Below are 23,742 nucleotides of genomic sequence, written 5' to 3'. Positions count from 1 at the left end.
TTTCAATTTATGGAGGGTGGCAAAAAGGATAAGAGGATGCTAATCCTCTTATCCTTTTCATTCTTGGAAGATGAGAATGAATGCTAAGAATGGGATAAGGACTAGATTTTTCTCTCATAGGATGGTACATGATTGGAATGGATTGCCATTGGATGTTGTGAGTGCAAGCAGTGTGAATGAATTCAAGAATACGTATGACAACTGGTGATTGTAGTATGTGGCCTCCCTCGATGAGTCCTTGACTCCCTGGAGATTTCTCTTCATAATAATAATAAATTGGCATCTATTATCTTTTGTCTATACTGTCAGCATCTCATGTTAGCAGCTTAATGGAGTGAAACAGGACTGAGAAATTATTAAAAATATTATTTAATTCTTTCAATATTTCATCTCTGTCACTGAGACATCGTCATTTAGTACAATATGAGACTTAACACACACAAAGGCAACACAAAACTAACTGGAAACACATGGACAACCACTGTGTAGGCACCTGGTGGCATCCTAGGATGTAAACTGGGATCTTGAAGTATTAGCATTTCCCATATTCTGGGAAGTTCAATGCAATCATATTTATTTAAATTATGTCTGATTTCTGAGAGCTACTGTAGATTCCAAAAATAATAGCCTTTTTCTTCTAAATTTACTATGATGGAACTTGGTCTTTTTTCAAATGATTTTATGAGCCATATCTAAAGCATGGTCTGCAAGGCATGCTTTGACCATAGTTGTGATTACTATGTATTTTTTGTGTACTTTCATGCAGATGTTGGCTAATTTTTTTGTCTGCCCATAGTACGCCAGCTTGCAAGAATATTTTATATACTCCAGGCACACAGAGAGAGAGGAGGGAGCTGATCTTTAATAGAGCATATAAGGGTAGCAAGCTTTTAGTGGGGGCTTGAAAGCCATGCAGACATATTTCTTTAAGACTGGCTATATTTTCTGAAGTGCCTCAGACATAAGGAATTGTGTAAGTTAAAGATGTAAGAAATTATATTCTTGGTTTCATCCTTTATCCAAGTGTAAGCAAAAAACATTTGCACTTGAAGTAACTTCATGACTGGACGACTTGTATATAGAGGCTAATGACTTCACATCAATTGACTTGGTATCCCATAATGCAAGTAACATATCCTTACAGATATGTATAATGCTATTCATGAGAAGGGCCACTACTCAGACCAATTTCGACCTTTATTAAGGTGAAATAGTAAAGGGATGTTTATTATAAACTTAGAGAAGTCAGTATAGGGCTGCAAGAGAGCCTGATAGTATTAGGAGAAAGAAAAAAGAAAGGCCTCAGCTCTTTTATATCATCATCATACAGCCAGAGGCTATCAGTTTTCCTTTTTCACCAGTCACATGCTGATGAACAATCAAAAAATCAATTGAAACTAAAGCATAGAGATGACTGATATCCAGGTGGTTAGCCTTATCCGAGTTAACCACCTTGAGGCGGCCTTCTCTGCTTGGGATCGCTCTCCAGTCATCCTTGCAATTGACCCTAAGACTTGAACTAAGAGGATGGAACCATTTAAAAAACCTCTAATATTAAAAACAGAAAGAATATTATGAAACACCTATTATGCGATATGGTGAATATTGCATAATTCTATACCGCCTAGCCAAAAATTTGATATCTCATAGAATGCTTCTTTATAAATACAAAAATCAACTGACAGAACAATATAATTTCCACCATGAAATATCATAAGCATTTATATGTCATATTGCTAGTTTTCAAATCAACGTTTCTTCCTAGCCTTCCATAAAGTATTTATATTCGAGTGGACAGACTTATGTGTTCATCGTATATGTTGTTTATTTCTTAATGGTATATATTAGAACACAGAAAAATAAGCAAATAATTAATTTATTAAATTATTGCTGATATTTCGCTGGTGATATAACCAGCATCTTCAGAGCACAAACCACAGTTTGTCACAATACGCGAGATTATAACAACATGGTGTAATCAACGGACTAGTTAAACAAAATTGTAGCAGCAACACAAAGACTAGAGTCCTGATTTTGGCGCCCTCTAAAAAAAAAAAACAATAATTGCAGCTATCATAAGACTAGAGTCCTAAATAGAGAAAAAACCGGTACTAGTTTTTTCTTAAGATGACTGTCTGCCAGATTTTAGGCAAATTTCTACAGCCATATTTGTTGAGATTTGGAGTGTGTTTCAGAGCTTCTGTTGCCTCTAAGAACAATCTCTCCGACTTGTAAGAGCTTCTGTGCAGTACTTTTGTGTTCTTCCAGTTGATCCTGTGTGCAGGGGTATCAAACAAACACTTTGGCTATGCTATGTTGATGATGTGCTTACTATTTGGCCACATGGCCTAGAGACATTGGAAACATTCTTAACACATTTAAATAGCCATCCAAAAATCCACTTTACAATGGAACTGGAAGCTAATAACTGTCTGCCCTTCCTAGATACACTTATCACACGTCTTCCAGATGGTTCCTTATCATTTTCAGTTTTTAGAAAACCCACACATACAAGGAGATATTTACACAAACAATCACACCATCACCCTTCTCAACAATATGGCATTTTAAAAACGCTAACCCACAGAGCGAGAGCAATCTGTTCCAATGACGATGCTCTTGCTGCTGAACTGGCTCACTTACGCCACACCTTCTTGGCCAATGGCTATAATCCCCATAAGATAAACAAAATACTAAACGCTCCTAAGAAACCCCTCCTACTATCCACCACAGAGAACTACAACAAAACAGTCTCCATTCCCATACATTAAAGGCACATCCGAAAAGACTGCAAGAATTCTTAATAAACATGAACTATGCACCACATTCAGACCGTGCGGCAAATTAGCAACCCTTATCTGCTCACCCAAGGATAGCATATCCAGGATGTCTACGAAGTACCCTGCTCGTGTAATCAAGCCTACTACGGTCAAACAGGAAGAATTGTGAACATCCACATCAGTGAACACAAAAGATACGTCTGGCATTATCACTATGGCAAGTCGGGCCTAGCACAACGTGCTCTGGATACCCCTGCACACAGAATCAACTGGAAGAACACAAAAGTACTGCACAGAAGCTCTTACAAGTCAGAGAGATTGTTCTTAGAGGCAACAGAAGCCCTGAAACACTCCAAATCTCAACAAATATGGCTGTATAAATTTGCCTAAAATCTGGGAGACAGTCATCTTAAGAAAAAACTAGTACCGGTTTTTTCTCTATTGAGGACTCTAGTCTTATGTGATAGCTGCAATTTTTATTTATTATTTTTTTTTATTTTTTTTAGAGGGTGCCAAAATCAGGACTCTAGTCTTTGTGTTGCTGCTACAATTTTGTTTAACTAGTCCGTTGATTATACCATGTTGTTATAGTCTCGCGTATTGTGACAAACTGTGTTTTGTGCTCTGAAGATGCTGGTTATATCACCAGCGAACTATCAGCAATAAGTTAATAAATTAATTATTTACTTATTTTTCTGTGTTCTAATATACACCGTTAAGAAATAAACCACAGGTATTTATATTCATTTGACCTTTGTTGAGGTCTCATCAGTGGGAGCCAGACCCAGAAGAGATACCAAGATTGAATTAATGCAGAAGTCATATTTCCCATATACAAGTAGTCAAAATGTGTCTCAACTTATTACTAAAATACTCAGATTTAGAGATAGTTATTGAAGGTTTTTCACTTCGTTATACTATAAGTTAAATGCCAAGAAATTTTATTCTTGGTTTCATCCTTTATCAGTGTAAGCAAACAAAGTTTGCACAGGAAGTAACTTCATGACTGGACCTTGCATTATGGGATACTAAGGCAATTGATGAATTCATTAGCCTCTATATACAAGTAGCCCAGTCATGAAGTTACTTCATGTACAGACTTCATTTGCTTACACTTGGATAAAAGATGAAACCAAGAATATAATTTCTTGGCATCTTTAATTTATATAACCATGTGAAAACAGTTTCAACAAATAGGGGAAGATGATGATGGCATTACTAAAATCCACTTATTAAAAAAATTACTAAAATCATTCCCCCAATCCTGGAGCTACTCTTCAGAAAGATTTTAGTAATGCTATCATCATCCCCTATGTCCAAAGCATTTCAGAAAAAAATAGCCAGTCTTAAAGAAATACAATCTCTGCATGGCTTTCAAACCAAACTGAAACTTTGCTATCCTTATTACATTCTACAAAGATCAGCTCTCTCTCTCTGTATCTGGAGTATATAAAGTGTCCAATTCTTGCAAGTTGACCTACTATGGCCAGATAGGAAGATCAGCCAACATCTCCGGTTATGATTATGGTCAATCGAGCCTTGCAGACCATGCTTTAGATATGGCACATAGAATCAGTTGGAAAAAGACATTGAATATCCATCGCAGGAAATTTAGAAGAGAAAGACAATTTTTGGAATCTGCAACTGCTCTCAGAAATCAGCTTAATTTAAATAAATACGTTGCATTAATCTTCCCAAAATATGGGAAACACTAATACTTTGAGATCCTAGTTTACATCCTAAGTTGTGATCAGAGCCCACAGAGAGGCCTATCTAGTTATGACTCTAGTCTTTTGTTGAAGTGACTCGGACAAAATATTGGAAGAATTAAATAATATTTTAAATCCTTTCTCAATGTGTTGTCGCATTCCATTAAGCCTCTAACACGAGTTTGTCCCAGCACTTATGCCTTAACACACACAGATTACTGACAGTATAACTAAATCATCCTGCAAGTTCTCTACATCACCTCGATCTACCAAACTATTAGGTTACCCTCGTGGAAAGGCTTAGATGTTGGTTATGCATTTTTTATTAAATAATTTAAGGAAATTACAACGTCAACTAGGATATACATTAAAATAAATTTTAATATACTATTTTCAGCAAAGTCATGTTGCCATTTTCAAGAAACTTAAGAACAAGACACGTGCACACAGACACAACAAACAGTAAGTGAGGAAGAAGCAGGAAGCTATTATTTCTCCTGAAGTCCTGATGGTGCCCCCTAACGGGCAATGTTGGTATTCTTGGGCGATTGAGCTGAAGGTCTTCTGATGTAGGTTTCCCAAATTTGAGGCAGTCTCATGCAGCCAAATTTGTTGAGGTTTCGATTGTTTCTTGGGGCTGAAGCTGATTCCATTAAAAGCCTTTCATAATTGTATTTACTACAGTGTATTATCGTGGCTTTCTTCCACCATATTCTATGGCAGGTATCCAGCACATGGTCAGCAAGACCAGAGTGGCTGTATTGGTGAAACCAGATGTAGTCCTTGTGTTCTGAAATTCTGATATTTGCTGTCCTGCCTGTTTGGCCAAAGTAGGACAGCTTACAGTTGCAAGGGACCTGGTATACACCAGGTTGGTCTGGGGGGGGGGGGTAGGTTGGTCTTTAGTAGAGCAGATAAGGGATGGCAATTTTTTTATACGGTCTGTAACAAGAAGTTAAGTCATGTTTTTTTAGGATTTTTGTAATTCTTTCCGAGGTGCCTCGGATACAGGGTATGGTGATGGATTTAGAGTAATCCTTGTTGTGAGGGGGGGGGGGGGGTACTGGTTTCAATGTTTTTTGGATTTTTTGTGGGGGAGTATCCATTGACTGAGAAAGTGTCGAGAATGTGGTTTAGTTCTGTGGTTAGGGCACTGTCATTTGAACAGATAGGTTTAGCCCTGTTGTATAGTATCTTAATGATTGTTGGTGAATGTATCTGCCTATATGGGTGGGTTTTCTATAGACTGAGAAAACCAAGGTTCCATCAGGCTGGCGGGTGACTAGTGTGTCTAAGAAAGGAAGGCAGTTGTTTTTTTCTTCTTCCAGGGTGAATTTGATTCTGGGGTGTTGGTTATTTAAGTGTGTTAGGAAGGAGAGGAGTGCATCGGAGCCTTGTGGCAAAATAGCGAACACATCATCAACATAGTGAAGCCAATTGGTTGGTTTTTGTGGGGCAAAGTTTAAGGCTTTCTCTTCAAAAGTCTCCATATAAAAGTTGGCCAAGGGTGGGGAGAGTGGAGAACCCATGGCTGCCCCCTCTATTTGTTTGTAGAATTTTCCTTGCCAAACAAAATAGCCTGAGTTTATTGTGAACTGAAATAGGGCTATGATATCGGGAGGAAATTTAGCTTGGATTAGCTCTAAGGATTCTTTGAGTGGGACATTTGTGAATAAGGAGGAAACATCAAAACTGACCATTATGTTAGTGTGTTTGAGTGTAAGGTTTTCTATGCTGGCTTTGAAGTGGGCTGAGATTTTTATGTGTGAAGGTGTGTTGCCAGTATTGTGTGTGTGTGAGAGCTTTGGCCAAATGTTTAGCTAGTTTGTATGTGAGGGAATCAATGCCATCCACTATGGGGCGTAATGGCACATTTTCCTTATGTATTTTTGGGAGTCCATAAATACGGGGGGGGGGGGGGGGGTATGGAGTTAAATGGTTTTAATTTGTTAGTGATTTCCACAGGCCAAGAAGTGACCTTCTTAAGGAGCCTGTGGAGTTTTTTAATTTGTGAGTTGGTGGGATTGTACTCGATAGGAAGGTAAGTAACCAATCTAACAATAGAGCTTTCAGCTTACCTGTGTAATCCTTTTGGTTAAGCAATACTGTGGCGTTCCCTTTATCAGCTTTGGTGATTATTATTTTCTTGTTTTTCTTTAATTCTAGTAGAGATTTAATTTCCTTACTATTGGGTTACCCAATTTTCCATCGTTAAGAATCAAATGATTATTTCTCTTCTAATCATTTATGAGCAAATTAAACAGTAGGATGCAAGTACAGAGGATGTCACCCACTTTCTCCTGGTTTCTACTCTTCGATATAACCACTTTTTTGTATCTGTCCATCAGCCAACCTCGTATCAATACTCCACATCCATCCTCACTGGTTCCAAAAGTTAGCAAAGTACTAAAGCATGGCATCACAAAGCCATGTCGTCCCCCATCGGGAATTATATTCTTATCCACCCACTCCTTAATTCTTTCTTTGATCAGCCTTCCTAATACTTTTACCACTACTTCCGAGAAACTGATTATTCTATTATTTGTTACATCAGTCTTAGAGCCTCCTTCATGCAAGTGAACTTTGCCCCTTCTTCCACTCCCTCAGGACTTTACCAGAGCTGAGACTTAACAGCCTAGTCAGAGGCAATACCACTTCCTTTGCATATTCTGGTAATATGCAAACCAATATCCCATGACTATATTTGCACTGAGATGATTCATCAGCCTCTAGTCTCATATCAATTCCTGTCACAGCAATACCCTCACTTAGATGATCGACTCTTGCAAAGTGGTCACGCAGTTATTTTATCTGTTTCTGTCACATCACTACAATCATTGCTCATAACAATTGTTCTTCCATGGTACATTCTTCCTTTCACTTGTTGCATAGTTAAAGAGCTCTATATGATTACCTGTGGCCTGCTTGGCTAATTTTTTTCTCATAATATGATTTTGCCTTCTTTACCATGCTGGTTGCCTTTCCTGCCTGAGTCCTGTACTGCTCATAAGCTTGCTCATCACTTTTCTCATTATATACCCTTCACAACATTTTCTTTTTCTGGAGACCCTACTTAATAATACTACTCATCTATCTAACTCCCACCATCCTCCTAACCTTGGGTATACAAGCTGATTACTGCTTCCTTCCAATACTCCTTAGCTATCACAGCAATATTCTACTTAATATGAGAGTAAGAATATGATGATACAGATTCTTATGCCATGGCACTGTTTCAAGATGACTACTGATTGTTATAATCACCTTCCACATATATCCCCTTCTTAACTGAATACTCCACATGATTTGCAACCGCCCAGGTAAGGAATAAATGATCACTATCCCCAATCAGGGGCAATGTGTCCACCTTGATTATGGACAAACCTTGTTATCCTATGACAGATCCAACACTGTCAAACCTCTGAGTCCCTCTATCACATGCTACTTCAAGTAATTATCTCTTAATTAGAGATACTTGTTCAAAGTTTTTCCATTTGGTTATATTATAAATTAAAGATGCTAAGAAATTACATTCTTGGTTTCATCCTTTATTCAAGTGTAAGCAAACAAAGTTTACACATGAAATAACTTCATGACAGGGCAACTCATATATAAGACTAATGACTTCACTGAGGTAAATGATGTCAAGTCATTAGCTTCTATATATGAGTTGCCCTGTCATGAAGTTATTTCATGTGCAAACTTTGTTTGCTTACACTTAGATAAAGGATGAAACCAAAAATATAATTTCTTGGCATCTTTAATTTATAATTATCTCTTAATAGGTGAATAAATTCCATTTTCTTCTTACCATATGATCTTTCCTCCTTCCAATCTATGCCTCTGTAGCTGGAGTCCCACAATAATTACTCAATCTGCAGTCATTGTGCTAGCCAGCAAAGGTTGATCGATTGGTAGAGCCTCTGCTACTAATGGCTCGCAAAAAGTTAAGCAAGTTTGAGTGCGGTTAGTAGTTGGAAGGGAATGTTCGTTCAATGCTGTTGGCACACTCTCCCTCGATGAGTTTTTGGACTGCCTGGAGGTGTCACATAATAATTATTATTATTATGTGATGCATGTCTTGAACATAATATTTGACAATAAAATGATACAATGAACAATATCATAATGTTAGCAACTGAAACTTATATACTGACTATTCAGTCACCTGGTACATAATCTAATTTACTGTTGTCAAAGAAACATTTCTGCATAATGTCATCTGTCTCACTGAACCAAGGAAAATATTTTATCATCATCATCAAGTCTTTCTGCCTACTGGCACATAAGGCTGCAATGCTTGTTTTCCATCTGCACCTGTCCTTTGCAGCTGCTCTTGCTTATGCCCAACTCACCCATCTTGCCTCCTTCATTTCAGATTACATCATTCTTCTCCAAGTTAATTTTGGGTGACCTTAGAGCATCTCCTTTCTGGAGCCCAACTCAGCTACTTGGGGAATTGTGACAATAGATTTATAGATATTAATTTTCACTTTAACTGTAATATTTGATGCTTTCCATAATTTATTTAATGACCCCTGAAACAATTTTGTTATTTAGCAATTCTTTGTAAAATGTATTCGTCGGTGCCGTCTTGTTTATTTATTACTTATCCAAGGTATGTAAAAGTAAAAAAATATTTTGTTCTACAAAGAGAATAGGTACTTATCTTGCTTTTTTATTTTTGTTTCCCGTGAAAGCTTGAGGTTATATTTTTAGTGAATGTATATCAGTTTGTAACATTTGAAATTAGCACACCATGCTAGACCATACCATTTGATCAGTTTGACAAGCTATGCCTAGTAGTTTTAATGTCATGGCATAGCATCATTATAATCTAGGTAAATATACAGGAACTGTAGAATTCAATGATCTTGTAAATCTCTAATCCAAAAATTATGAGCGATGAAAATCTAACTATTCAGTATTAATGCTCATGAATATTTAGACTTTGAAAGAATAAATAGCAAAATGTTGATAGATATTTTTTATCATCATCATCAAATTCTTGCCATGTATCCTCAAGGGGCGAACAGGATATGATAGTACTACATGAAAAATTTACATCATTACCAACTTCCTATCTACAATTTTCCTTCAGATCAGTCTGTTACTTGTCAAGACTCCAACATCATCAGATCTTATATTTCTATCGTCTAAGGCACTTTGTACCGTATCAATCCATCTATATCTTGGTCTTCCTCTGGGTCGTTTTCCTGCCAACTTGGCAGAGAACAATTGTTTTGCTAATCTTTCCTCGCCCATTCTGTTTAAGTGACCATACCACCTGAGATTAGCTCTGCTAATGCATTCCTGGATGCTGACAATGTCAAGTTCTTTCCTAATATCCTCGTTTTTAATATGATATTGCCATTGATGCCATCTGTTCACGCCTCTAATCTTTTGCAGGACTCTCATATCTGCGGTCTCTAGTCTTTGGTCAAGTGTTTTACTTCTGACTCTCAGATCCATAAGTTAAAACTGGTTTGAACACTGTCTTGACTACAGCTAATTTAGTATTACAACTAATTATTTTTAGATATTTCTTAGATTTTATCATTATCTTCATGCTCTTCAAGGATTTAAGCCTTATTATGGCCAGTTCTGACCACAGTAGCTATTGGCAAGTCCATTCAAAGGACAACCTAGTCTTCTTCTTTGCAATTTCTTTGATTTTATGTGTATAAATTCATTTAAAAACCTGTTTTCATTGAAAATTCAAAGATATGTATTAGTATTTTATTTATTTATTTTGATAATATGCTTGGTTTAATGAAGACTGACAATTCCATTCATGAAATTAATGTCTCAAATGTGATAGTTCCTCACTTTATAAGTGGCACATGTGGTTTTCTTCAGGAACCAAACACAAGCTTGCAACAGGATTTCACAAACAGCATATATTGTCCTATGGGTGAAATAATACAAAGAAATAGAAAGTCTAGTCAGAGCTGCATCTCTTGAAAAACTAACTTTTAAGTCAAAGTTACACGAAGATTCTAATCTCCTTTTTTTTAAATTTTTAATAAATAAAATTTTGACATAGACCTATTACATATGAAACAGCCCAAAAATAGCTAAAAACTTACTATGCTTCAAAATTAAAAAATAAAAATAAAAATATATATATATGTAGAGCCAGCACACTACCTAATCACATTCTTAATTCGGCTCACCTTAATGATGAAATTACTGATGAAACACAAACTGATCTACAGTTAGACACATCCATTCTGCTATCACCATTATGCAATGGCACTATCTTGCCTTCTTTCCATTTCTTAGGTACCTTTCCCGTAGCCAGACTTTCATTGAATAGGCAGGTCAATAGAGCTTTCAGTTCTTTAGCACATTCTCTCAAAACCTGTGGTGAAATACCATCCAGTCCCACAGCTTTACCGACATCCAGGGTACTCAGTATTTGAAACACACTCTCCTCTTGCACCTCTAAACCTCGAACCTGCTTTATCCCTCTAGTATTAAAACTTACTTCTCCAGGATGAAATACTCCAATAAAGTGTTCATTGAACAATTCCACTATGTCCTCTGCATCAGTCACTCTATTCCCATTTTTATCCCACAATGTCATTCTTCGACAATCACTCCTCCTCCTACTGGCCACATAGCTAACAAATTCCCTAGGATTATCTTTGGATGTCAGTGACAATCTCTTCTCATATTCCAGTTTCGCTTTCCTTACCATATTAGTAACTCTCCTGGCCTGATTCTTATATTCTTCATGCATCTGGTCTCCATCCCTCTCCTTATATCTCTTCCATAACCTCTTTTTCACCTGCAGTTCCTGTTTGATATTGTTTGTCATCCGCTTTACACCAAATTGTGTTCTCTTCTTCACTCGTGGACTACAGCTTACTATTGCTGCTAACAAATATTCCTTCGCAATTTCCCAAGCACTAATGATATCCCAGCCTTCCAATTCTACCCTCCATGGAACTTCCCCAAGTTGATATCTAAGACTATTATAATCACCTGCCTTATAATTCCATATATGTTCCCTTTTCTTTGATACTCCATGCCTATTCATCTTTCAAGTCAAAACCACATGGTCACTCTCTCCAACAAGGGAAAGAGAGATGTCATCTCAGTTATTATCACCTCTTCTGATGCTATGACCAAATCCAAAACTCTTGTTCTCTCTATTACATGTTGCCTTAAACATCTAGAATGTCTCTAAAATTCCTGAAATTCTATTCCCTTATTACTACATGCATTTTCTTCTTCCCAACTTATACTGCTTGTTAAAATCTCCCATAACAATCATTCTTCTTGCACTTGCCAAGCTTAACTGCTTAAACATCTCCTTGGTCCCCACCTTCTGTGCTCCTTGGCTTGTAGCAACAACCTACTAAATATCCTGTTTTGCCCACCTCTACCTCACACCATATGCTTTCAAAACCATCAGTGTCACTGTCTTCCAAAATCTCCACTCTTAGAGGACATAAGTCATCACTTATCATAAGTAATACTCCACCATCTCGTTTTCCCTTCTTATCCTGCCGAAAAATGCTGTACCCTGCTACTTCTATTCCTGTTATTATATCATCTTACATCAACCACATCTCAGAGATCCCAATAATATTTGGCCAGGCTGGTGCTATCAGCACCACCAATTCATCTCTTTTATTCCAGATACTCCTGGCATTAGTACAAAGCATAAAAATGTCACTGTTTCTATCCTATCATTATCCCCTCCAGACTCCACTGGACTCAGTGTTACCTGATGTCGTCCCCCTTCTCTGAAGCACCCATTCCCACAAGAGGCCACTCCTGCTACCATCCACCCTGGGAATTCTAGTTTCCCTGCATTGCCACACCAACTCGTTCAGAAAACAGCAATCTCTCCAGATGCCTACGTCCTTCCTCATTCAAATGCAAGTGGTCTCTCACATACAGCTCCTTTCTGTCCTCAAATGCACTCCAAGCATCCACATATTCCAATCCTCTTTTCTAACACATTCTGACTATTATATTATTCATTATTACTGCTCTTCTGCTCAGCTCGTCATTATCATACCCGAGTAACACATGCACTATCTTTCCTCTCTGCGTTTTCTTTTGTACAACCTCAAGCATGAATCTCAGATCTCTCGCCACCCGATTTACACCGCCTCTCAAGTCATTCGTGCCAACCATCACAATCATCTCATCCACCCTTTCACTCCACTTAATTGCCATGGCTACACTTTCTATTGTTCCTCCAGAGAAACACTCCTCTGGCATCCTATCTTGCACACCATGGATCATCGAGTCTCCATACATCATACCTCTTACCACTCTGTTCCTTGATCGCTCACCTGCATCCCTCTCTCTCCCTCTCCTTTAACCCTTTCTCTCTGTGTTCCCCTACTTACCTGCTATCCTAGCATCACTCTATCCCTGGTTCCAGAACTCCCTTGCATTCTTCTCATTCTGTCCCCGACTATTTCTATTCTCTCCTCTTCTATCATTCCCATAACTCTCTCTCTCACTCCTACTCTGATTCACCTTATCTCATCTTTAGTACTTCTCATCTCATTCCTGAGACATTCCACCTCCTCTTTCAGCTCATCTCTCTCTCTCTCTCTCTCTCTGCAAGTTAGCCACTTTGCTCACCATTCATCCTCCCAATCAAGACAATCTCTGAAAACTCCACAATCATTCAAGTCTTCCACACTCCCCACTATTTTTCATTCATATTCTGCTCATTATTCTCACCCTCTCGCACTACTCATCTCTCTAGGTTGAGACCCGCCCCTGACGCAATAAGGTCAGTTATTGTAAAATCTTACTCATTAAGTTCCTCCCATTGCTTACATTTTGTGCATATACGCATTCCCCTTTCTCTCACTCACCACATATCCAACTGCAGGAACACATACATAACACAAGCACTGCATGCCACAAAATCCTGTAGTATGTTATGCAAAATAGAGTCCTTAAATGGGGAAGGAATTGGTGATAAGCCATTTATAATTGGAGCTGCGGCTGCCGCCATCATTCAAATAGTGATGTGGAACTACTACAACTAAATACTAAACGCTCTACTATACTATGTTATATGCTCTACTGTAAGCTAATTTACTTACATGATACTATAAGTATAAACTATATTTCACTATAATATATAACTAAATATGAAAACTTATCTTCTTCTTCTCTTCCACTGTAGATGTGTCGAACTCTGACCTCGCCTTCTCAGTAACCCAAAAATAACACAATATAAACAACAACTGAACTCCAAAAGCAGCACCACTTGTATTACTGAAAAAAATGTAGCACGATTCGCGACAGAAGTCGCACTATACACTGTTTAAAAACACTTTAAAAATATATGTGAAAAGAATGATATCAGTCGTCTCAGATTTTAAATGCTAATAGAGATCAACACAAAACTAATACAAACTAATTCATAACACCAAATATTCAATATGAAAACTAAAGCATATGGGGTTGTTTAAGGATCAAAGCCAAATAAATGAAAGGAGACCTGCAAATCACCTTTAAGGAAGGTGACAAACTAACTGGGGCTTCTGACTTGATGTCCAATCCTCATCTTCATGCAGTGTGCCCCTATTAATAGGTATCTACTGGGTAGTGAATAAACAAAAATGGGCTGTCGATCTGGACCTTAGCCAAACAAATTACACTTTTTATTGGATTAAACCACAACTACATATAATGGTACAATATGGTGAGATTTCATGTCAACTGAAATCCCCAGGTTAAACAAGTACCATGCTGTTTTTGTCAGGAAGCCTGAGCAAACAGTGAAAAGTAAGCTACTGGAACAAACTTCAAATTCAACATCTAGAAGAAGAAGAATAAACCCGATATCAGAACTGAAGATAGGAACCATTAATATATATTAATGGAAAGGAAACTGAACTTTCCTTTCCATTGCAGAATGACTGGAAGAGTACCACATGGACATAATGTGCCAGCCTAGTTGGCCGAGTGGTTAGCATATCTGCTCTCCAGCCAAAAGGTTGCAGGTTCAAATCCCGCCATGGGCATTGATGTTTGTGCTTGTCTGTGGAAATACCAGTGGTGGTGGTTGGCGGTAGATGGCGTTGGTGTAGTTGTGATCAGTTGGTTGAGTGTTCGAAACAGAGTTTGTAGAGCAGATGCCTTCCCTTGATGAGTCTTTGGACTCCCTGGAGGTGTCAAATAATAATTGGCATTAATGAGACAAAGAAAGCAAAAACAGGTGGGATCTTACTAAATAATAAGTAGAAGATATTATATTTAGACAATAATGATCAAGGAAAGGAAGGAGTAGCGATGGCATTCAACTCCAAACACAAACTTCTTGATTGAAAAGCAATTTCAAATAGTTATGTAGGCAAACTTCAAAATGGACAATGAAACTTATTGGTGCTTATGATTCCACAGAAGGTTCTTCTAAGGAAGAAGTGGAGGAATCTATCAAGTTATTAGAACAGGCAGCTGACATTAAGAAAATGGAAAAAGAGTTTCTTGTTGGAGATTTAAACAGAAGAGCAGATATTGAATCCCACCAAGCATATAAGAATATCTCTGGAAAATTAAGAGAAATGGGCAAAGTTATGAAGCGTTAAGTATCTGCTGGCCTTCCTGCTCAGGATATGAACTAGTCATTATGTTCCAACATAAAGATTTGAACAAGTTCACGTAGAGAGAAGATACAAGAAATGCCTCACTGATTATCTCATTATTACTGATAGTGAAATCTTCATGCTGATTCAGGATACCACAGTGTACAGCAGATTTGAAATTGGAAGTGACCAATACTTAGTGCTAAGTAGAATAAAAATGGATATCACATTGAAAAGAACAGTATGTAAGAAAGTTTTAAAAAGAATTCATGTTGAGCAGCCAGTGGTGTATCTAGGGGGGGGGGGGGGCGGTCTGCCCCAGACAGCACTTTGAACCATTTTGAAGTTTTGCAGTTAATTCTAAAATACAGTCTCGAGAACTCAGTTCCAAATATTGTAATACTACTGCGAATTTTCCTCACAACTGTTGTGAGTGTTGCTAGTTATGAGAGGAGTTTTTCTAAATAAAATTGATTAAGAATTACCTACATTGCTATGAAATAGACTTTGCCAATGTCATCGATGATTTTGCTAACAGAAAAGCAAGAAAAATAACATTTTAGAATGTTGAAATTAAAGTTCATCATCATGAATATCAAAAATTTAGGCCTAGCATGGCCTGTTCCGGCCTTAGAAGTCATCGTTGAATCGTTTAAGAGGACGTCCTGGAAATTAAAGTTTTACTTCAAAAATAAACATAGTGTTTTAATTTATTTCCCTATATGTTGTTTTGACTTTTTGTAGTATTTTTGGTGTGTATTGAGAGGAGCAGCAAACTCAGGGACTGCCCCAGGTGACAAAAGCGCTAGCTACACCACTGCGAGCAGCTTTAACAGATAAACTATACTCAACTATACAAACTTATTGAAGAAAAAATGAAACAGTTTGAAAACAAGAACCAAACCTTGGAGTCTCAGTGGCAAACTGTAAAGAAAACTGATTGATTCAGCTAGAGTGATATATGGTGAAGTTGTCTGCATGGATAGAAATATAAGAACACAATGGTGAACACAAGATGTTATGTCCTGGATGAGAAGAATGCATACTGAAATTTCCTAGCAAATAAGTCAGCAGATGCCATAAAAGAATGCAGACAAAAATGTAAGAGAGCTAAGCTATATGTAAAAGTGGCTAAACAAAGTCATGGAAAGACTTTGGTAAGAATACAGAAAATAAATATCAGAAAGGTAGTAAAATGTTCTGGAGGCTATTGAAAAAAAACTTAGAAATGAGGAAAAGTACTGATAAATAAATAAGAGATGATAACAGTGATGTGAAAAGTGAAGATAAAGATATCATACATGTTATTGGTAATTACTCTCAAAGACAACTAGTCAAATTTGACAGATATTTGAGGTAGAAAAAGCCATCAAAAATTTGAAATGTGGAAAAGCAGCTAGAGTGGATAATATTTGAAAAGATATGCTTAAATATGGAGGCATAAAAGTTTTATTTTTATTATTATTATTACTTGACACCTCAGGAGAGTCCAAGGACTCACTGCAGGAGAGCACTCTACTTCACTAAATACATCTCATTCTCTCCACTGCTACTTAATTCTCCTACTACGACACTACTACCATCAATGCCATCTACCGCCCATCATCAACAACAACAATATTTTTTGTCTGTAAATTGCAGGTGTTCTGAAGGCTGATTTGTCTGTGTCTGGGATGAAAAATGTGAGTTTCTGGGAGAAAAAATCCTGCTACCTCTGTATGAGATCAGTTAACTCACCTTCAACTGAAAAAGCCCACATAAGGTTTTCCCCCATCATGATGAGAATTGAACCCAGGTCTTTTCCAATTGAAGGTGGCCACACTTCATAATTCAGAAGTCCTAGTCAGAAGGTCAAATTCCAGATGATTGGAGAAGAGCTCTCATAGTTCCAATCTATAAAAAGGGGAATAAAGCTGAATAAGTGAGAATTACAAAGGAACTTCTCAACCAAATGTTCCAGGTAAGATTTATGCAAGCATACTTGAAAAGAAGTTGAGAAAGACTGTGGAAGAGAAACTTGAAGAACAAGCTGGGATCAGGCCAAACAGAGATTGTCAAGATCGGATTTTCACTCTATGACAAATAGTATCCCATGAAAAATCATGGGAATATAACATTATGGGATCTGCTTAAATTTTGTAGATCTGAAAAATGCATATGACAAGGTGCCCAGAGAAAAGCTTTACAAAACACTACAATTATATGAGGTAAATGGAACATAATAATAATAATAATAATAATAATAATAATAATATACAGAACAATATATAGTCTATATTTGAATTGTAAGTCAGCAGTCAGAATTGAAAGAAATACAGGCATTTGTTTTGATGTAAAATCAGGGGTAAGACAAGGATGCACATTATCTCTACTCTTATTCATTATCTACTGTATATGGATCACATTATGAAAGAAAGGGGCATTAAGCTGGACGTTAGAATTGGAGATATCAAACTTAGCTCTCTGCTTTATGCAAATGATGTACTCCTAAATACACAAAGTGCAAGTCTCCAGAATTCTCTAAATTGCATAACAGCTGCAAGAAATTTTGGTGAAAATCAGCAACAAAAGGAACCAAATCTATGAAAATAGGTAGGAACATAGAAAAGTTCAGCAGCATTCTCAACAGAGAACCTATACAACATGCAAAATATTTCAGCAATTTAGGTACACTTCTTAGGGAAGATGACAAATTAAATTTGGAAATAGACAACAAAATAAGCAAAGCTGGTGGGAAGGCAGATGAATAAATTTATATGGAGAAATTAGCCAAAACAGCAAATTAGCAGTATACAAAACAGTGTTCAAACCAGTTTTAAGTTATGGCTCTGGGAAATTTGGTTAGAAATAAAGCACTTGATCAAAGACTAAAAACCACAGATATGAGAGTTCTGAGAAAAAAAAAGTGTTGTGAACAGATGGCATCAATAACAGAATCATTGAAATTGAAGATATTAGAAAGGAACTTGACATTGTTAACATTCAAGAATGTAATGAGCAGAGCTAATCTAAGGTGGTATGGCCACACTACCATAGATTAGATGCAACAAACATTTTCATTATGTCAATGATAGCTGTGTCAATAAGCAAAACTGGTTGGTGAAACAGGTGGCTGATGCCAAGATGGCAGGAAAGAGACCCAGAGGAAGACCAAGGTTTAGGTGGATTAATTGTCGGAAGTACCTCAGAAGCATGAAATGTCAGATATAATGATATTGGAGTACTCACAGGTAATAGACTAATTTGGAGGAAAATTGTTGATAGGAAATTAATAATAATGCAAAATTAAACACTTGGTGTTGTCATAGTTATCTGAACACCCCTTGAGGGTACACATCAGGGAAATTGATGACTAATGCATATTGATTAGTTACATTATTATAATTAATTTATGATCAGAAATATCCATTATACTTCTTCCTGTGGTCCATTTGGATCAATAATAGAATTCAATATAAAAAGCAGATTGTATTATGGCATGTTTTTTCTAGGATCTCTTCCAAGCCCATTGTATGAAATTATTAATATCATACCATATTACAACTTGCTTACATCTGAACATTTCTCTAAGATTCAGTATTTAATATTTAACATCCAGCTTACATCATAACTAAGGCATGTGAGAAACTGTTTAAATAATAAACATTGGTCAGCTTCAAACGCAACGTGTAATAGAATAATATTTATCATCTATCCACCCTTGAAACCATCTCAGAAAAGTATACTCGAAAAATGTTATTAACAATAAGATACTATATTTATACAGATACCATTCCTGATTACTTGAGTACATGTAAACTACCTCAAAACATTATCCATTCAAATAAATTTATTAAATAAATCACTTACTATTTTTAGCTGCTATATGTGTAAGTTTGTAAACAGTACATTGTGGAATTGGATGTATTGTAGCATTCATAACTTTTTTGTTAATACATATTTTCAGTTGACTGTTTATTACAAATACGAAATATTTGATTTAAATACCGTCATCAATACGGTATACAATTTCACAGGAAGAAATGTTTTTAGACCTCGCCAGGAAATATGGACTACCCATCAGTAAAAGATGTCTCATTTTTCATACTGAGAGTATTTATACGGAAACGTCTATAAAATGGCAGAAATTAGATTAGATGTAGAATCAAATATAACTACTTTTTAAAATACATTATACTTCAGTCACTGTCAGATGCTAACAGCAATCAACACCATCACACTACAAGTGCGGAAAGAAAAAAAAAATTGCAGACCCGCCCCCTTGTGTTCAATCTGAAAGATCTTGCATAGCAGCGCCCTCTTTATCGTTTACTTAAAAATAGTAGTATGGTAATCTAAGATGTGAGTTGGTGAAACCGTGATTTGTAAAATCTTGTGTTTTAAATCTAATAGAGATAATGCTCGTATACTATATACTATATATTACAACATTTCGCTTCCAAACGAGAATGCTAGTTTAAAAAATGGGCATGTTCTCTAATGCAACAAAAGTTTTCATTATATCAATGTTAGCTGTACCGATAACATACACCTTTAATAGCCTTATGTTATTACTGAGGTGGGATGTTGCTCATCCTTTATGGCTCTTTGCTACTGCCTTAGCAACTCTCGGCGCAGTTAGCAGTTTGATAATTTGGTCAACTTGCTCTTGTCCACCAGGACAAAAACGACAAGAATATTTCGACTTTTGCAGTAAGTGCGTTTTTTCATTATACCTTTATACTCTGCCCTTCTCGTAAGTTAAACAGGCTATTTTAATCAGAAGGATTTTTTTTCATAATCCCTTTTAATACCATTTTAATAGAGAATACATGTCAGATAGTTGGAGACAAACTCATTTCATCCGCAAGGTGCTTTAATACCATTACTTGCGTTCATACTCAAGCTGTATTTAAAAGGTTGACAAACTTTTCCACTTAAGAAATCGGTGAGTTATAAACGTTTTTCAGTGTAGAAAAAGATGAGCACTTTACATGATGTAGTACGTTGAGTCCTATACATTATAGTATATAATACTATAATGTATAGTATATATGCATTCTTTATGGGAGGAGTTATACTGGAGGAAGTAGGGGAGACAAGAGATCTGGAGTTGATGATTGATAGAAGCCTGAAATTTAGGGGACATATTGCAAAGGTGGTGAAGGTAACACAGAGGATTGCTGCAATTATGAGAAGGACACTGACCTGCAGAGATAAAAGGGTTATCATTCTGTTGTATAAGTCTCTGATCAGACCACATGTAGACTATTATTCTCAGATTTGATCCCCAAAATTTGAAGGGGGTAAATTAACTGTGGAAAGGATACAAAGACGGATGAAAAAGATGGTTTCAGGACTGTACAAGGATAGTTATGTGGATCAGCTGAGGGAATGTGGACTGCGGAGTTTAGTGGATAGAAGAAGGAGAGGTGATATGATTGAGACTTAAACTGTTGAGAGGTGGTTATAGGGTTCTTTCGGAACCCTATAACCACCTCGCATAACACTGGGGAGTTCTTTCGCTTGGTTGAACAGCGGGAAAGAGTAATGACAAGAGGCCATCCCTGGAGTTACGAAAGGAAACTGTGAGCAAGAGGGTAAGGAGTGGTTTCTTTGCGTGGAGGGTGGTTGAACCGTGGAATGCATTGCCTGATGGAGTGGTGAGAGCGAGAACGGTCAATGAGTTTAAGGAGTGGTATGATAGACTTTGTGTTTCTTAAGGGGGACCTCCCCTCGATGAATCTTGACAGACTTTGTTCTTAGGAAGAACCTCCCACGATGAGTTTTGACTCCATGGAGGCCTGAATAATAATAATAATAATACATTTTGACTGAAACTCTCAGATCAAAAATGAGCATCTGAAAAGTCAGCTTTCAAATATCTCTTTGAAATTTTGACTGAGTGTTATTTCTTGTTTAAATGGCAATGCAAACAGATAACTGAGTTGGTTTATTTCTTCTTCTTTCTCATCCATCATATGAGGGGTTGAGTCCCCTATGAACAGATCTGTCATCTCTGAAGCTTGATAATTGTGACCCATCCTGGCTGCAACTTGTGACCTTGCAAGAAGACTTGAATAAATTGAGTGGTTGGGCACGGAAATGGGGATGTGAGTTCAATGTTGCAAAATGTAAGGTTTTAAAATTTTCCAAATGTTAAAACCATTTGGAAAATTTAAAATATAGGATGCAGAATTTATATTTCTGCATACAAAGATGGGATGCAGAATTTATGCTTGGTGAGAATATATTGTTGGAGGTAGAGGAAATAAGAGATCTGGGGGTGATAGTGGATAAGGATCTAAAATTTAGGGGACACATTGCCAAAATCGTGAAGACAACACAAAGGCTTCTGGGAATGATGCGGAGGACACTGACATGTAGAAGTAGAGCGATTCTTGTTCCATTGTATAAAGCTTTGATTAGGCCACACATGGACTATTGTGCTCAGATTTGGTCACCGGGTTTTCAGAAGAATGAAGAGATGTTGGAAAGGGTCCAAAGGCGACTGATTAAGGTAATTTCTGACCTCTGGAATGTCAAATATGAGGAAAGATTGAGAAGATGTAATTTGCAGAGTCTGGTGGACAGGAAGAAGAGGGGAGATATGATAGAGACCTACAAATTGGTAAGGGGTTGTTATAGGATCAATGGTGGAGAAGTTCTACAGAGAATAGTGGGAGATCAGGGGAGAACTAGAGGTCATCCCTGGAAACTGTATAAAGAGGGTGTGAGTAGGGGAGTGAGAGCCGGGTTTTTTTTGTGCAGAGTTGTGAATGATTGGAATGCCTTGCCTGAGAGTGTGGTGTCTGCAAGGAGTTTGAGTGTGTTTAAGACACGGTATGATGAGACGTGTGTGATAAAAGGACCTACCAGATGAGTCTTTGACTCCATGAGGTCTTGGGGTAATAATAATAATATAACTGTATTTACCAACTGTGACTATATTTACAAAAAAAAAAAAAAAAAAAAACTTAGGAAAATCCTAAAATATAAAATATTTTTAAAAAGTTGACCATTGGTATTAACATGTCAGATATTGCACTGCCCTACACTCAAAGAACTTTGTTTTAAAACAGGATTTTGCATTGCCACTGTAAGGAGTAAGTAAAGATGAAAAGGTGGTGGTTGCATCACTGTATAATGCTTTAATTCACATCACGCATGGACAGTTGTGCATAAATTTGGTTGCTTGCTATCTAGCGTAAAAACTTGGAAATAGGGTCTGAAAGACAAATGATTAAAGTAATATCAGGTCCCTGGAATGTTGGTTATGGGAAGAGGTTAAAAAATTTAAATTTTAGAGGAGTTAAGTGAAGAAGCAAAAAAGTAAAATGATATTAACAGGAAGTTAATGACAGAATTCCAAAAATAATACAAAAGGGATAATATGTAATAGTGGAGAACAAGAAGCTATTTCTGAAAGTTGTAAAGAAGGCAATAATGAGTAGTTTTTTTTTTTTTTTTTTTTTGGTGGATTAGCAGAATGCATTGTCAGAGTGCGATTCAGGTTCGGTGTGATACTGCATCGAAGTTTGAGTGAACCCTCCCATGACTGTGTGGTAGTTATCATTAATAATAATGATGATAATAAAAGATGATTGTTATTTTTATCTGTTCTCTAGAAAAGAACAGTCTCAACTGAACAGTGACACAGAAAAATGAACCATCATGGATTTAAACCAAATTTGGTTGGCCTGGGGTATATTGTATCCCTTCCTAACCAAGAGACTATGAGCTCATGTTTCAGTGTGGGCTTGGATGCTTGGGGAAAGTCTTTAGCCTGATAACATGCAATTTTCGTTGCACGTAGGCCACAACTTTGTTTATTGTAAGCAACTTGAAAGAATTCTGTGCTTGTATTCTAAAGCAGGAAATGTTTATGAATTGCTTAACCCTTTGCTAACTATATATTGGTGTACTATAGGTTTATAGCTTTTCATAGGTGGGTTTTGCATTCAAAAAATAGGAAAGACATTCATTCATGATAGATATATACCAAAAAAAAAAACACTTGCTGTAAATTAATATACGTGCATGCTCGTACTAAGAATGCATGTACGCTTTGCATGTAACTCATTAATGTTTCACTATTGACGAAACCATTCGTCAATAGTGAAACATATTGTGATTATCAGTGTATGGAAGAGCATCATTTGCTTGGTATGGTTAACTTTTCTGTGAAGTCTAGTCAACTTGTTTTCAAAGGAATGAATATTTTTGTAAATCCATATATATAGCCAAATAGATTTCAGGGGAGAAAAATATGATGATGCAAAAGGTAAAAATTGACAGTTAAGTGAAAATATTAGTAAATATCAAAACATTTTACTCTGAAAAAAAAAAGGGGGGTGAGGATTAGATATTCCAAGACATTGTGTATTTAGTGCTGGTTTAATTGAATTAAAATAGCACTATGAATGAATTAAACATTAGTTTGATTCCAGTATTTCATTTAACACAGAGGCATTCAAAATGTTTTTCTGTGATAACAAAACTGTGTTTGGCCAGCCCACAAATAGTTTTACAGCATTTAATTTGGCTAAATATTGAAAATCTAAAAAATTGATGAAACTGATGTGCTTCTACCATAGTTTCTGTGTAATGTAGCAGTCAGTTATTCTTTTTGCATGTTGATGAATATTTATATTGCCCAGGATGTGTTTCTCTCATTCAGCAAGTATTAAAATATCAGAT

The 23,742-nt window shown here is 36.7% G+C and overlaps 2 protein-coding genes across 7 annotated transcripts in view; one reads left to right on the top strand and one right to left on the bottom strand.

Moving 5' to 3' along the window:
• Nucleotides 1-19,252, bottom strand: part of Rbcn-3A (rabconnectin-3 alpha) — a 984,230-nt gene extending 964,978 nt beyond the window's left edge. For 3 of the 4 annotated variants that reach the window (XM_090406519.1, XM_090406521.1, XM_090406520.1), the window contains exon 1: nucleotides 18,913-19,245. The gene's annotated coding sequence lies outside the window, so the exon portion shown is untranslated. Of the gene's footprint in view, nucleotides 1-18,912 lie in introns of all 4 variants that reach the window. The other variant, XR_016549602.1, reaches the window with a different exon arrangement.
• A 144-nt stretch (nucleotides 19,253-19,396) lies between these two features.
• LOC150098217 (transmembrane 6 superfamily member 1-like) overlaps nucleotides 19,397-23,742 on the top strand; it is a 137,333-nt gene continuing 132,987 nt past the window's right edge. For all 3 annotated transcript variants that reach the window (XM_090406140.1, XM_090406139.1, XM_090406138.1), the window contains exon 1: nucleotides 19,397-19,755. In XM_090406140.1, the coding sequence (XP_090262266.1) occupies nucleotides 19,527-19,755 (229 nt within the window). In that variant the 5' untranslated portion in view covers nucleotides 19,397-19,526. The remainder of the gene's footprint in view (nucleotides 19,756-23,742) is intronic.

This window comes from Typopeltis vanoorti, chromosome 16 (assembly GCF_054136105.1).
Source record: "Typopeltis vanoorti isolate ZY-2024b chromosome 16, IOZ_Tvanoo_1.0, whole genome shotgun sequence".
Taxonomy (NCBI): Eukaryota; Metazoa; Arthropoda; class Arachnida; order Uropygi; family Thelyphonidae; genus Typopeltis; species Typopeltis vanoorti.
The sequence above is the reverse complement of the archived record's forward strand: the minus strand, read 5'-3'. Positions and strand labels throughout refer to the sequence as shown.